This window comes from Capricornis sumatraensis, chromosome X (genome assembly GCF_032405125.1).
Source record: "Capricornis sumatraensis isolate serow.1 chromosome X, serow.2, whole genome shotgun sequence".
Classification (NCBI taxonomy): Eukaryota; Metazoa; Chordata; class Mammalia; order Artiodactyla; family Bovidae; genus Capricornis; species Capricornis sumatraensis.
The window spans coordinates 8446832-8463543 of record NC_091092.1 but is presented as its reverse complement, the minus strand read 5'-3'; the positions used below and the strand labels follow the sequence as shown (position 1 = coordinate 8463543).

Here is a 16712-nt window from a genome sequence, read left to right as displayed (position 1 = left end):
AACTGTAGCCATGAAGTCAGAAGATGTTTGCTTGTTAGCAGGAGAGCTATGATAAACCTAGACAGTGTGTTGAAAAGCAGAGACATTATTCTGCTGACAAAGGTCCATATAGTCAAGGCTATGGTCTTCCCAGTGGTCACGTATGGTTGTGACAGCTGGACCGTAAAGAAGGTGGAGCACCAAAGAATTGATGCTTTTGAACTGTGGTGCTAGAGAAGACTCCAGAGAGTCCCTTGAACAGCATGGAGATAAAGCTAGTCAATCTTAAGGGAAATCAACCCTAAATACTCATTGGAAGTGTCAGGGGACTATGTAATTTCCTCAGTTCTGTCTCATCACAACCAAAATTTGAAGTGATGGACGTTAAAGCCCTTGGGGTGTCACAGCTCTCAGGCAGTGTTACAGCTTAGTTTTATTTAGAAAATAAAAGAAAACACATCCTCGAGGCATGAGAGCATGCTGACCCAAAAGATGCAAAGGGAAGAGAGAGACAGAGGAGGAAAGAGAGCCCCCGGGCCCTTTGGCTCCTCTCTTTGTTTTCTCCTCCCCCCTGGCCTGCCCTGTGTAAATTGGGCTAGCCAGAAGTGCTGTTTGTTCTTCCTGAGGTCCTCACTCTGGTCCTCGGACCTTCCTTTGTTCTATTTTCAACAGCTTTTCCCTTCCTCATCTTCTAGCCACCAGCATTCTGGACTCCTTTTTCCTATTCTAACTACCTAACAAAAGGACTGATACTGAAGGTGAAACTCCAGTATTTTGGTCATCTGATGGGAACAGCTGACTCATTGGAAAAATCCCTGATGTTGGGAAAGATTGAGGACAAAGGAGAAGAGGGCATCAGAGGATGAAATGGCTGGATGGCATCACCGATGCAATGGATATGAACTTGGGCAAATTTGGGGAGATGCTGAGGAACAAGAAGGCCTGGCATGCTGTAGTTCATGGGGTCACAAAGAGTCAGACATGACTGGGCGACTGAACAACAACAAATCAATATTATTTAACAGTCAGATAGACATAGGTCAGCATCCTGTTTAAATCTTTTATTTGCTCTTTGATTTTAAATATGACGGTCTCTCTGATACACACACATAAAGAACTAACATAAAAAGCATGAAATAGGACTTTTCTAGTCCAATAAATGTTAACAGCAATAGTGTCTGTTCTGTAAGTGAATTTAGAACAAATTGTCCAAAATATACTTCATAGTCTCACAGTATCCACTCTCCTGCTAGTAAATGTTTTGGGGATCAATATCCCAGCATCTGGAAATTACCAGAGAAGTTTGCATTGATATGACCATAAAATTTAAGGTAGGAATCTAAATAAAATAGAAAATACAAGTAAATGTAAACTGAAGAGAACAGAGATTTTTTTTTTTTTTTACTGCATGTCTAGAGCCTAGGATAAAGTAGACACTCATATGTATCTGTTGATAAATGAAAGACACCAGACACTTTAACAACAAGAAACAGTTCAGAGAGGCAAAGTGTTTAACACACACCCACAGATCCCAGCAGAGCTTAGACACCCTTCTTAAACCTGGCATTCATCCAAGAGAGCATATACTTTGGAACATAGAAAACATAATCCACAGTTCAGCTAAGGTAATTGAAAGAGCACAGTGAAAGACTTTCCTATGGAAATTGACATTTGTTGTGTCTAGATACATTATAGAATCATCTCTAGATTTTGTTCCTATCACTGAAATACTGTGCAGTTACAATAAATATCCAATAACAAGTAAAAGCTGATATGAAAATATATGAAAATTTGTGGTATGATTTGTTGTTCAGTCACTCAGTCATGTCCAGCTGATTGTGACCCCATGGACTGTAACACACCAGGCTTCCCCGTCTTCCACTATCTCCCAGAGTCTGCTCAAACTCATGTTCATTGAGTTGAATGATGCCATCCAACCATCTCATCCTCTGCTGTGCTGTGAATAAGGTTCTCTTTCCATCCTGGTAAGCATCAGTGATTTTCAATGAATAGGGACTTTCTCCAAGAGAAACCTCAAAGATGATTTCAGAATGTCTCTTCTTTAGCAAAGAGAGTAGGTGCTTAAGAGAGTAGTTATAGTGGTGAGAGATGAGCCCCCAAATTGATCCTCCTGGGGGCAGAAGCCCAATTCAAGAAAGTAAAGGGGAATGGACTTTATCAGGATGGTGATAGATATCACAGATGGTCAACACCGAAATCAGACTGATTATATTCTTCGCAGCCAAAGATGGAGAAGCTCTATACAGTCAGCAAAAACAACACTGGGAGCTGACTGTGGCTCAAATCAGTTCAGTTCAGTTCAGTCGCTCAGTCGTGTCTGACTCTTTGCGACCCCATGAATCGCAGCACGCCAGGCCTCCCTGTCCATCACCAACTCCCGGAGTTCACTCAGACTCACCTCCATTGAGTCAGTGATACCATCCAGCCATCTCATCCTCTGTCGTCCCCTTCTCCTCCTGCCCTCAATCCCTCCCAGCATCAGAGTCTTTTCCAATGAGTCAACTCTTTGCATCAGGTGGCAAAGTACTGGAGTTTCAGCTTTAGCCTCATTCCTTCTAAAGAAATCCTAGGGCTGATCTCCTTCATCCTTCTAAAGAAATCCCAGGGCTGATCTTCAGAGTGGACTGGTTGGATCTCCTTGCAGTCCAAGGGACTCTCAAGAGTCTTCTCCAACACCACAGTTCAAAAGCATCAATTCTTCAGCGCTCAGCCTTCTTCACAGTCCAACTCTCACATCCATACATGAGCACAGGAAAAACCATAGCCTTAACTAGATGGACCTTAGTCTGCAAAGTAATGTCTCTGCTTTTGAATATGCTATCTAGGTTGCTCATAACTTTTCTTCCAAGAAGTAAGTGTCTTTTAATTTCATGGCTGCAGTCACCATCTGCAGTGATTTTGGAGCCCCCCAAAATAAAGTCTGACACTGTTTCCACTGTTTCCCCATCTATTTCCCATGAAGTGATGGGACCGGATGCCATGATCTTAGTTTTCTGAATGTTGAGCTTTAAGCCAACTTTTTCCCTCTCCACTTTCACTTTCATCAAGAGGCTTTTTAGTTCCTCTTCACTTTCTGGGATAAGGGTGGTGTCATCTGCATATCTGAGGTGATTGATATTTCTCCCAGCAATCTTCATTCCAGCTTGTGTTTCTTCCAGTCCAGCATTTCTCATGATGTACTCTGCATATCATGAACCCCTTATTGCCAAATTCAGATTGAAATTGAAGAAAGTAGGGAAAACCACTAGACCATTCAGGTATGACCTAAATCAAATCCCTTATGATTATACAGTGGAAGTGACAAATAGATGTAAGGGTCTAGATCTGATAGGTAGAGTGCCTGATGAACTATGGATGGAGATTGGTGACATTGTACAGCAGACAGAGATCAAGACCATCCCCATGGAAAAGAAATGCAAAAAAGCAAAATGGCTGCCTGGGGAGGCCTTACAAATAGCTGTGAAAAGAAGAGAAGCGAAAAGGAAAGGAGTAAAGGAAAGATATAAGCATCTGAATGCAGAGTTCCAAAGAATAGCAAGGAGAGATAAGAAAGATTTCCTCAGTGATCAATGCAAAGAAATAGAGGAAAAGAACAGAATGGGAAAGACTAGAGATCTCTTCAAGAAAATTAGCGATACCAAGGGAACATTTCATGCAAAGATGGGCTCGATAAAGGACAGAAATGGTATGGACCTAACAGAAGCAGAAGATATTAAGCAGAGGTGGCAAGAATACACAGAAGAACTGTACAAAAAAGAGCTTCACAACCCAGATAATCATGATGGTGTGATCACTCACCTAGAGCCAGACATCCTGGAATATGAAGTCAAGTGGGCCTTAGAAAGCATCACTATGAACAAAGGTAGTGGATGTGATGGAATTCCAGTTGAGCTATTTCAAATCCTGGAAGATGATGCTGTGAAAGTGCTGCACTCAATATGCCAGCAAATTGGGAAAATGCAGCAGTGGCCACAGGACTGGAAAATGTGTTTTCATTCCAGTCCCAAAGAAAGGTAGTGCCAAAGAATGCTCAAACTACCACACAATTGCACTCATCTCACACGCTTGTAAAGTAATGCTCAAAATTCTCCAAGCCAGGCTTCAGCAATATGTAAACCGTGAACTTCCAGATGGTCAAGCTGGTTTTAGAAAAGGCAGAGGAACCAGAGATCAAATTGCCAACATCCGCTGGATCATGGAAAAAGGAACAGAGTTCCAGAAAAACATCTATTTCTGCTTTATTGACTATGCCAATGCCTTTGACTGTGTGGATCACAATAAACTGTGGAAAATTCTGAAAGAGATGGGAATACCAGACCACCTGTCCTGCCTTTTGAGAAACCTATATGCAGGTCAGGAAGCAACAGTTAGAACTGGAGATGGAACAACAAACTGGTTCCAAACAGGAAAAGCAGTATGTCAAGGCTGTATATTGTCACCCTGCTTATTTAACTTCTATGCAGAGTACAACACGAGAAACGCTGGGCTGGAAGAAACACAAGCTGGAATCAAGATTGGCAGGAGAAATGTCAGTAACCTCAGATATGCAGATGACACCACCCTTATGGCAGAAAGGGAAGAGGAACTAAAAAGCCTCTTGATGAAAGTGAAAGTGGAGAGTGAAAAAGTTGGCTTAAAGCTCAACATTCAGAAAATGAAGATCATGGCATCCGGTCCCATCCCTTCATGGCAAATAGATGGGGAAACAGTGGAAACAGTGTCAGACTTTATATTTTTGGGTTCCAAAATCACTGCAGATGGTGATTGCAGCCATAAAATTAAAAGACGCTTACTCCTTGGAGGAAAAGTTATGATCAACCTAGATAGCATATTCAAAAGCAGAGATATTACGTTGCCAACAAAGGTCCGTCTAGTCAAAGGTATGGTTTTTCCAGTGGTCATGTATGGATGTGAAAGTTGGACTCTGAAGATAGCTGAGCACCAAAGAATTGATGCTTTTGAACTGTGGTGTTGGAGAAGACTCTTGAGAGTCCCTTGGACTGCAAGGAGATCCAAGCAGTCCATTCTAAAGGAGATCAGTCCTGGGTGTTCTTTGGAAGGAATGATGCTAAAGCTGAAACTCCAATACTTTGGCCACTTGATGCAAAGAGTTGACTCATTGGAAAAGACTCTGATGCTGGGAGGGATTGAGGGCAGGAGGAGAAGGGGACGACAGAGGATGAGATGGCTGAATGGTATCACTGACTTGATGGACATGAGTTGGGGTGAACTCTGGGAGTTGGACAGGGAGGCCTGGCGTGCTGCGATTCATGGGGTCATAAAGAGTCGGACACGACTGAGGACTGAACTGAACTACTGTAACAAATTACTGCAATGTTGATGGTTTAAAAAAACAACAAAAACAATAAAATATTACACTCCTGAGGGTTGCAAATAGGAAAAGGGTCTCATGTCTCCTGCATTGGCAGGTGGGTTCTTTTACATTAGCTCCACTGGGAAGCCCAGGGACATCAGGGAGATCTTTATTAGCCTAACACAATGAGGGTGCCATTTCATTGGGTTTGAAAATGGGCAACAATGCCAGCAGGTTTGTGTTCACCCAGAGATGTTCTTAACCATGGTTCCTCTTTGCCCAAAGGAGCAGAAATGAAGGGGATGGAGACTGCAGGGAGGATGCAGAAGTGCAGGAATCAGAGGAGTCAAGAAAGAGCAGGTTTCTGAGTGTGTGGTGGGGCCTTCTCCAAAGAATGGCTGGGGGGAGTAGACTGGTGTGTATGGCAAGCGTGTGAGATCCCAGTTGGTTCTAATCCTTGGCATATTCCCACCCTGCCGAGGATGAGGAGCCCTTGGAATCCCCTGCAAGAGATGACCTGACAGACAAGCCAGGAAGAGCCAGGACTGCCCCTACATGGTGCCGGACCCCTGGCTGCGGGGTGAGAAACAAGATTGTCTGAGCAGGTGCGGGTCCTGTCAGGGAAAGGTCCTCTTTCCTGGGCAACTGTGGGGACAGTGAAATGGTAAAGTGTGCCACCACAGCGACTGAGAGAACAGCAGTGTGGCAGAAAGAATGAGGACACTGGCGCAGACAAGTGGTTTGTCTCCTCAGCCAGAGGTCTATCAGGGGCTGCCTTCCCTCAGAAGAGGGGCAGGGGCTCGGCCGCCACAGGCGCCCGCTCCCACTCTTCCCCTCCCACTTTCCTCCAGCCCCTGAAGGTGAAAGCAGCCCCCCAGCCCCCCGCGCCCAAGAAGGATGGCCGGCGTGATGGGGGAAGGGGGGGGGCGGACACCGAACACTCTGCAGGTTCACACACACAGACACAGACACACACTGCGGGGCGGCCTGTATCCATCCGCTGCTCCCTGCAGTGCGACCGGTCCTGACCGGCCCTCGCCTCGCCACCCGTGACCCCCCTATGCTGCAGGACCAGAAGCGTGGCGGGGTGCTTACCCCACGGGGGGCGGTGGAGGGCTGGCGTGGCCCCGCGCCTTAGGCTGGCGTTCTTCCCAGCCCCGCTCTCTGTGTGTTGGAACTACACTGGGCCTGGCGGGCGTTGTATGCAGGGGCATCGAGCCCATTCGTGCCGTATCCCTCCACCTCCCCTTTCCTACACCGTCGCTGCAAGCGGTTGGTGCTGCAGCCTACACTTCCCCAGCCTAGTTTGGGGCAGCGGCGCAGAGGGCCAGAAGCTTCTGCTGTTCTACCTGCACGGCGAGCGGTGGTAAGCGAAAGAGGCACTGCGACCGGAGTGGGAGGACGACCACCGGGACCCTGAGCCTGCGAAGGCAAGTGAGGGTGTCACGGGGCGACGACCGGCTCACAGCCTACCCCTGGCAGGCTGAGGACGGGGAGGCGAGCGGGTCGGAGCGGGACCCCTTAGAGAAGTGCGCAGCGCCAGAGGATCCCTGGCGCTGAGATAGCAGCGACCGGCACGGGCGGGGTGGTGGTAGGCGGGTTCCCTCGGATGCTGGGGAGGCTTACGGCGCGGACTAGTCCCCGCCAGGGTTTCCGGGTGTCTGTGCCCCGGCCTCGACCGTGCCGGTGCAGGGAGAGGGCTGTGCGGGAGTCTGCTACGTTTGAAGTGGCAGAGGGAGCCGGGACGGGAGCAGCCCGGGATTCTGCCATGGTCCCTGTTGGGCCCTGCGTGCCGGGTGCTGTCCCTTCCCACAGGCACCTCTTTGACGCCAGAGTCTCCTGTCTGTGCAGTAGGTCTGGCAATTTCAGGCCATGGGGTACATCTGTAAAGCAGAGGCTTGAGGAAAACAAGGAATAGGAAAACGACCTGTTTTTTTGAAGGTGTGTGGGGAATGAGGGGTTGAGGGTGGGCAGCAGGCATTGACTGGACATCTGAATCAGGGTGGGGTGAGTGAGACCAGCGCAGGTCAGGCATCCAGGAATACTTTCTAAAATTCTTCTATCTACCTGGTTTCTACACACCTCCCTTGCCTTCCTCTCTCTCCTCTATCCAGAATTGGAGGTGGAAAAGCTGGACTGGGAGATAAAGGTGCGAGAGAAGTCATAAATACAAGTACCACTACACAACCTAGAATATGTGGGTGCTCTTCCCCCAGTTTGTTGTTCAGCACAAAGGAGGTGAACAACAAGTGGTGAATCTTCAGAATTGAAGAAGAGAGTTAAGAGGAGGAGTGTGATATGATGTTGAGTGGTTATCCGAAAACCTGATCCAGATGGCCTGAGTTAAAAGGAAATATTCTACCTAATGGGACTCTTAAAGGTTAAAAGGCAGGTAACTTGGGAACTCCTATGTTTGTGGTGCTTGTTTGTCCCCCAAGTACTCAGTTGCTGCTATTATTTCTTACCTTACTGTCTTACCTTTTCATCTGTTTTTCCATAGACCTGCTTTAAGTCTGGTCACTTCTGCAAGGAAGGAAAGGCGGAGGAGTCCGGTTCAAATCTCTGGAGGTTTGTGCAAAGGGGCAATACAGGAGACAGCTACAGAATAATATGGCAGATATCTTTGATCCAAGTGGTTGCAGGGCCTTCTCTACGTCATCTACTCCATGTCAAATTTGCACACTGCCACAGAAACCCTCGCGTTTCCTACAGGGTGTATTAGGAATATTGGAGTAGGTGTGGACTGGGCTGTGAATGGGAGGGAAAGACTTGAGAGAAGAGACCAGGAGACAGAAAATATTAGGCATATTAGGCCTTTAAAAGAGTAGGATGTTTGTATCAGGGTCAGGGTTCTTGCTTGTCTTTCTAGCAGTCAGGATCCATTCTCTCTTATATGTTTACTTGTTCTCAGGATAGCCTACAGGCTGCTCAAGAGTTTGACACCACTGGAATCAAGTAAAGGAGCAAGAAATTGTGCTACATCAGTGCAGGTTGGTATGGGAGTGGGTACAGCTTTTGAGTGGGGTAGAGGAGACCAACATAAGTCCAGCAGTGACTAGGGTCTGGCCTTGGGGCTTCTCAGCCTCTCTTTGCCAAGATACTTTTCCACCAACTTCATACCTATTTTATAACAGGCAAAGTAATATGGCAGCTCTGGGGATAAAAACTGTAGACAAAATGAAGGTGATAGACTTTAATAGCCTAACTTTCCCACCAAGCATTTAAGGTCTAGTCTCTCTGTGTGAGTTTTTCATAGAGTGAGACAGTTGGAAAAGACTCGAACCTCCATGTTATTCTCACTTCCCAGATTGACTTCCAGTGGCAGCTCTGGTGGTGTTGAAATTGCTGCTGAGCAACACCTTCAACAGGTGTGTACCCACCCAGGAACCATCCATCCTCTCCCAGCTTGGTTGTGTTTTCTCTTCACTCTGACTGTAATATTGACTGAGGCTGGGATTGGAAAGGAGGCTTATTGACTGCTGGACTGGTGATTGGCTCTAACTTTTCTTTCCAACTGTGTCACCTGAATCATCAAAAAATTAGAGTTTGAAGACACAAAACTGTGAGAAATCTGTGGTAGAAGCTGAGACTGGGATAGTTGTAGTTATTCAGGTCTCCCCTGTAACTGTACTATGACTGGGGCTGAGATTGAGACTGGTGTCCAGGCCAAGCCTGAAAAGAAGCCTGGCAAAGAGGTTGCTGGTGGGGCTGAAAGAGAGAATGAAGTCCCAATGGTGGTCAGACCAAAGGTTAGGACCCAGGGCCAGGTAATGCTTGGAGCAAGGCCCCAAACTGAGACCGTGGCAGTAACTGAGACACATCCTAAGAGTGAGGCCAAGGCAATCACTGTAGAAATGTCCATGAATGAAACCTATTCATGGGCCAAGACTGAGTTTGATGCTGAGGTCCTACTGAAGACAGAAGGAGTGTCCCAGAACAATGCTAAAGCCTGGCCGCTGATCAGTACTGAGTCTGGGTCAGTTGCGAAACCTAAGACCTCATCTATGGTTAGGAAACTGGCCAGTATGGATGCTGAGTCCTTTCCTGGCACTATGGTCAAGTCCTAGTCAGGAATCCAGCATTTGCTTGTGTCAGAGGAGGAGACCAGTATGGGGTCTTGGTGCCATCCCAGGCCTACATCTAAAAAAGAGACCTTTCACAATTGTGATTTCACATGGGTGGATAGATCCTTTATGAACTCCTGGTTCTGCAGTAGAGAAGAGGTCAGTACAAGGCTTCATCCTAGAGACAGGGTAAAAGCCAGTACTAGGTCTAGGCACATGGCCAAAGAAGAGGCTATGTCTAGGCCCCAAACCAGTTGGGAACTCTATGTTGCCTCCAGTTCTGGTTCTGAAGATGAATCTATCAAGAAATCCTGGTTCTGGATCAGAGAAAAGACCAGTATCCAGTCTAGGCCTAGGGAAGAGACCAATAGTAGCTCCTGGTTTGGGTCTAAGAAAGAAGTCTCTGAATCCAGTTCTGGGTCTGAATGTGAAGACAATGTCAAATCCTGGTTTGGGGCTGGAGAGGAGGGTAGGTACAAACCCAGAGCCAGGAAGGGGGCCAATGTCAGCGCCAGGCACAGGGCCAAGCAAGAAACTTTCATTGATTTCATGTCTGAGTCTATGGATGTAGTCAAAAAAGAGCCCTGGTTCCTGCCCGGAGAGAAGACTAGTAACTTGGCCAAGCCCAAGTCCAAGAAAGAGGTCAGGGCCAGAGCAGTGGTAAAGGAAGAAGCCAAAATCAAGGCCAGAGCCAGGGGCAAGCCAGAAGCCAGGCCGGAGGAAGAGTTCCTCACCAGGGCCTGGTTCTGGGCTGTAGGAGACTGCAGCATAGTTGGTGGGGCCACTGTCAAGTCTGGCTCTCAAGTAGAGGATGAGCCCATTGTTGGCAGTTGGTTCTGGACTAAAGAAGAAACCAGTGGTACATTCAGACCACAGACTGAGCAGGAGCCTATTGGCAGTTCCGTGCTTGGAACTGGGGAAAAGACCAATGTGGAAACTGAGGCTGATGCCACTTCCAAATCAGTGCCAACAGATGACAAAGAAAAGGTCATCACCAGTTTTTGCTGGGCTAATGAAGAAACCAGCCCAGAGGCTAAAGAAGAGACCATTTTGGGGTCTTGATTTTGGGTCAGTGATGCGGCCAGTGTGGAAGCTGGGCTTAGGGCCAACTGTGGGTCCAGGCCAAAGTCTGAGGAAGAAGAGGTCATTGGCCCCTGGTTTGGGGCTGGAGAAGAAATCAGTACAGTGGCTGAGTTCAGAGAAGAGGCCAGGCCAGGAGCTGAGACAATATTTTGGCCCTGGTTTTGGGCTGGAAATCAGGCCCACATGGATTCAGGGGCTGAAGTCTACTGTGATACTATGCCAGGGACTGAGGAGGAGGAACCCATTATTGGGTCATGGTTCTGGCCTGGAGTAGAAGCTTGTGGGAGGGCTGAAGTGAATAATAAGTCGAGCCTGGAGGACAAGGAAAAGAGTATTACATCGTCTTGGTTTGGGACCACTGAAGAGATCCATATGAAGTATGCTGCTGGTACCCAGTGTCAATTTATGACAGCTGCTGAAGAGATTAACAGTGAGTCTGGTTTCTGGTCAGGAGAAGGTCCCTGTATGTTTCCTACCAATGAAGGCAGCTGGAAGTCTAGGCCAGAGGACGAACAGGACACTGTTAATTCATGGTTCTGTTCCATAAGATATACAGGGCCAGAGACCATTGTAGGTCCCTCGTTATGGGCTGTGGAAGAAAGCAGTACAGATGATAGGGCTGAAGGAGAAGCCAAGCCACCTACCAAAGAGGAGACCATGATCACATCCTGGTTCTGGAAAGGGGATGAAGCCATTGTAGAGGCTGCAGACAAAGAAGAATCCAAGCTGGATATTGAAGAGGAAGATATTATTGGTTCTTGGTTCTGGGCTAGGGAGGAAGACAGGCTAAAGACAGAAGTGGAGGCTAGAGAAGAGGACAGGCTGGCAGCTGAAGAAGAACTTTTTGATGGGTCTTGGTTCTGGGCCAGGGAAGAGGCCATTAGGAATGAGGCTAACATTTGCAGCAAATACAGTCCAAAAGCGAGAGAGGAGGAAGTCATTGTTGAGTCCTGGTTCTGGGCTGAAGAAGAGACCAGTCTGGAGGCAGGGGCTAGTTTTGAGTCCAAGCATGGAGCTGAAAAGGAGGAAATCATTGTTGGGTCCTGGTTCTGGGCTGAAGAAGAGAGTATAGACATTAGACCTCAGGCAGTAGAAGAGACCACATCAAGGTCTGGAGAGGAAACCATTTTTGAATCCTGGTTCTGGGATGCAAAAGAAGTCAATGTAGAAGCCAAAACATGCTGTGCATCTAAGCCAGAGATTGATAAAGAGATGATTGTTGAGTCACGGTCCTTGTCTGGAGAGAAGGGCATTAATGAGACTGAAACTGGGGCCACCTCTGAGTCTAGGCCAGAAAATGAGGAAGGGGCAGTTGTTGGATCCTCGTTTATGGCTAAAAATGAGGACAATAACAGGACTAGTGATGGAACCAACTGTGAGACCAGGACAATAGCTGAGGAGGATGAGGCCATTGTGGGGTCCTGGTTTTGGGCACGAGATGAGACCCATTTTGAATCAGATCCTAGCCCTGTGTACAGGGCCATTTGCAGGTCCAGCTGTTGAGTTGAGCAGGAGCCTGATGCTTCACACAGGCCCCAGAGCTGGGAGGAGGTTACTGTTCAGTTCAAGCTTGTCCCATGGGGTATGGTTGGCTTCCCATCCCCAAACCCCTTTAGATTTTCAAAAGAAGCAGCATTTCTATTCTCTGAAATGTTTGGAGGAAAGCCAAAGCACATAGAATTGAGCCTAGAAGGGGAAGACCAGGAATCTTTGCTTCAGTCTAATCAACCTGACCCCGAGCTCCCATTTCAGTATGATCCATTCTACTGGTCAGTCGTGCAAATTCGGGAGCATCTTAGGACCAGGGAGAGTACAGAGCCTGAGAGTTGCTCCTGCAGCTGCATACAGTGTGAGCTTAAAATTGGTCCTGAAGAGTATGAAGAAGAACTCCTATTAATGGACAAAATTCGAGATCCTTTTATTCATAAAATATCTAAAATTGCAATGGGTATGAGAACTACTTCTCAATATACTCATGATTTCATTCGCAATTCAGGTGTTGGCTCACTTATTGAAACCTTGCTCAATTATCCCTCCTCCCGAGTTAGGACAAGGTTTTTAGAGAATATGATTTACATGGCTCCACCTTACCCAAATCTGAACATAATTCAGACATATGTATGTCAAGTATGTGAGGAAACTCTTGCTTACAGCTTGGATTCCCCTGAGCAGTTATCTGGAGTAAAGATGGTTAGATACCTCACTAGAGCCACTGACTATCACACACTGGTTGCCAGGTATATATCTGGGTTTCTCTTGTTATTAGCCACAGGCAATACTGAAACAAGGTTTCGTGTTTTGAAAATGCTGTTGAATTTGTCTGAAAATCCCCTGATGACAAAAGAGCTACTCAATGCTGAAGCAGTGTCAGAATTTATGGGCCTTTTTAGCAGGAAAGAGGCAAATGATAATATTCAAGTTTTTCTAGCAATGCTTGATAATATTGGTAACAATATTAAAAAAAGAGGTGGTGTTCACTGATAATTTCAGTCTTGAGCCACTTACTTCTGCATTCCATGAAGTTGAGAAATTTGCTAAGCAACTGCAAGGCAAAACAGATCATAAAAAGGACCCCGAGGCAGACCAAAAAAATGAGTATGATTAGTTACTTGGCTCTGATTATCCTTATGTTCCTGAGTTATGATCCTTGAATAATGTTTTCAAAGTTGGTTCTATGTTGTAATGTACATCCTTAATGCTGATACTAATTTTGCCCAACTCTGTATGAGCTGGATCTATCTTCTGATCCCAAACAAATATTAAAACTGAAAGCACATTTGTTGATATTTGGTTTTCTCCAGATTGTGAATTTAGTATTTAAACTTAGAGTGAATTGAGCCATCATAAGTAAGCTACCCTTTTGATTGTTGTTCTGGTGTTACTGATGTCGATTTGGGTCACGTCCTGTTTTCGATAAAGTTCTGTGTTTAAGTAGGCAGAAATCACCCTTCTCCTTGAACTTAAAATATAGATGTCAAGATAACACATGACAACATAGAGATAATTAATGTATGAATAATAATGCTCCTTGAAAAAGCCTATTCTTATATCTGTAAATGTATGATTTAGAAAATAAGCACCCAATTGATTTGGGCTCTGAAATGTAGGGAAGAGGTTGGATGTTGTGAAGAAAAGCTCGCAGTTGGAAAAGTGCTCTTGTGGGAGTGAGATATCCAGTCTGCTTGGAGTGGCTGTGAGGAGTATTAAGTATTAAGCGATATAAAATGAGGTAAGTTTTGAAGAGCTAAAAAGTTTCATTTTGCAATTCAAAGTATGGATGTTTCTTTGATACTGCCTAAAGCAGCGGTCTGGGGTGCAGACCAGTACTGGTCTGTGGCCTGTTAGGAAGCAGGCCACACAGCAAGAGGTGAGCAGAAGGCTTCCTCTGAGCTCACCCCATCCCTTGCATTACTGTCTGAATCGTGCCCCCTTGTATTGCTCACGTTACCAACTGAACCATCCTCGTCCCCCCCCCGCCAACTCCAGTCTGTGAAGAAGTTGTCTTACATGAAACTGGTCCCTGGTGCCAGAAATGTTGGAGACCACTGGCCCACAGGTTAAAAGGAAAAGACCAGAAAGCACACAAATTTAACTGTCAGGAAGACCATTTCTTCATGGAGGTGCCATGGAGAGTGTTAAGGTAATAGCATACAGCTACTAAGAGTGATGATATACAGGTTTTTTAATTGGCTAAGAAAAGCTCTGATGCCTTCTATATTTGATGAAATAGAAAAGACTGGTAAAATATACGGAAGGATGATACTCCCCAAATGTGTGAAATGGACTGAATTTATGAAATGTATATTATTTCATTATGGAAAATCTTATAACTATTTAAAACATGTCAAAAGAGTAAAGAAGTGTGACAGACTACAATTTAGGACTGGGTTGCCAAATAAAAATGCATAATTATTTAAAGGAAGTAAATTGTAAACTTTCTAAAGTTTCTGACTTTATGGTAAACTTTTTTTTTTTGGATTCACAAAGGTAATAATTATCTTCAGACAGGATTAAAAGTCAGGGATTATGTTGATTTGGGGTAGGAAGGAGTCCAGGCTAAAGGAAAAGATACAAATTTTTATTCACCTTGGTTTGTCTCAGGAAGGAAAAAAAAAATTTTTTTTCTATAAGACTCTAGGCTGTAAGATTTTTGTAAGTAGGACAAAGTGGCAGATTTCATCCATTCACAAACCAGAAGAGATAACAGAGATCGACCTGGTGGTGGAAATTGGAAACTGAATGTTTGTTTTGCCTATCAGTATTCTCAAGACAGATCGAGTCTCATCAATTCAGTCCCTCAGTCGTGTCCAACTCTTTGCGAGCCCATGGACTGCAGCACTCCAGGCTTCCCCTGTCCATCACCAACTCCCGGAGCCTACTCAAACGAGTTTTATACAGAATATTAAAAGTCAGTTGGTCTCTGAACTCCTCATGGAGTGTTCCTCACCAGCCCTGTGTTCTTACAGAGCAAAGCCCAGGCCGAGGACTGGAAGCGTTGGCTCTAATCCAGCCTTCCTTTCAGCTCTTTATCTTCACCACCACCAGGAGCTTCAGGTTGTTCTAGCAAGCAGCTCAGCCCTAGAGGCAGAAGACTGTACCTTGCTTGCCTCTGCAGGGCTGCGGCAGACATGCCGAATGTGCGGTCACGTGAGGCGGAGGGTTGGTCACGTGACGGCGCTCTCCCTTGGACTGGCGTAGAGGTGTGTAAGCACTGAAAAGGGTCGGGAAAGACTTGAACCTGACGCTTGACAGGCGGCTGTAAGAGGAGTGGTAGGATGTAACGGTGGGTGGGTGTGTGTCTCTTCATGCTGCACTAGCCTGAAAACGAATTCCTCAGGTGCCCAGGATTACGGTAATTGTTGGCAGAGGACACAATCCCTCAGCCACTCTCGAGCGTCAGCCGGGGCCTGATTTTTGTCCAGGAGCTCAAGAGGCCGGAAGTCATCCTGAGGGAGGCGTATGTGGAGAGAAGCAGCGGCCGCTGTTGGAGGAGGTGGGTTCGAGGCCGGCCGGGAAATAGCATCCATGGGAGGTGGTGGTAGAGACTAGATCCTCGTGGAGGAAGCGCCTGGGACCTTCGTGCTCCCTCCTGCTCCCTCCTGCTTTCTGAGTGTCCCTCACCCCACCCAGCGTGGCGTGACTGTTTTCTCTGTTTGGGTAGGGGAGGTGGACACGAGGAAGCAGTTGGCTTCAGGGTCGCCCAGAAAGAGGACATGGTGAAGTGACAATATGTGAACACCCAATTTGTGTACACCCATAGTGCTGGCTCTGGAGAGGCAGAGATGGGATCTTTGAGGTACCATACCCCTTCCTTCCTCCCATCCAGTTGGCACTATCTCTTCTATCTGTCAGACAGTGGGGATGACTGGACTCAATATTGCAAGCAAGTTAGTGGTGGGAATGGGTATGAGGTTGATCAGAGAGTGATGGAACTGACTTTTGCTCTAAGATTCCAGGTGCCTGGAGATGGAAGAGAGGCATGAACCTCAACCTGGGCAGCTCTAGTATAGTGGAGAGAGGACACACTCATGAGGAAGGAACCTAGACTGCTTTGGGCCCTTCACATAGTGGTTCTCATTGGGATATCTGCAAGCTTTTCAACCCTCAAGAGGATCCCTGGATCTCAACCCAGGCGGCAGCATCCTGGGGATCCGCCCTGGAAATGAGATTCTGAAAGGGCTTAGTCCCCTTGCACCCTCAGCAGTTCCCATCCAGAGACACCAGGGTCATTGTTCTACCTGCTCCATCTGAGGCTCCCTCCCTTTCAGTCTTGGGCCTAGAGGAGGGTCTTTCTGGGAACCACCTACAGGAACTGCTTTATGAATTTTCTCACAGGTTCCTTTCCACTGACTCTTTCCTCTTTTCCTTGTTTTTGTTTTCTGGCCAATGCCTCTTGGTGGTTTGCATCTATCCTTAGTGATACTCCCTTATTTGTGCTAATCCATTTTGATCAGAGCTCAGCTTTATGAGGTATTTCCAGGATACCAAAGTCTTTTTAGGAGAGTATAGTTAGAAAAAAATTTGACTAATCCCTCTTTACCTCTTTATCTGCACATTTTACAGATTTAAAGCCAATTAGTACATAGCTTGGAGAAGGCAATGGCACCCCAACTCCAGTACTCTTGCCTGGAAAATCCATGGACGGAGGAGCCTCGTAAGCTGCAGTCCGTGGAGTCGCTAAGAGTCGGACAGGACTGAGCAACTTCACTTTCACTTTTCACTTTCATGCATTGGAGAAGGAAATGGCAACC

At 46.4% G+C, this 16712-nt stretch overlaps 1 protein-coding gene across 1 annotated transcript; it reads left to right on the top strand.

The window, feature by feature from the left end:
* The first annotated feature begins 8946 nt into the window (after positions 1–8946).
* Positions 8947–13066, top strand: GPRASP1 (G protein-coupled receptor associated sorting protein 1). The gene is given in 2 exon segments (XM_068962439.1): positions 8947–12918; positions 12920–13066. Coding segments are annotated over 2 exon segments (4119 nt in total).
* The last annotated feature ends 3646 nt before the right edge of the window (positions 13067–16712 follow it).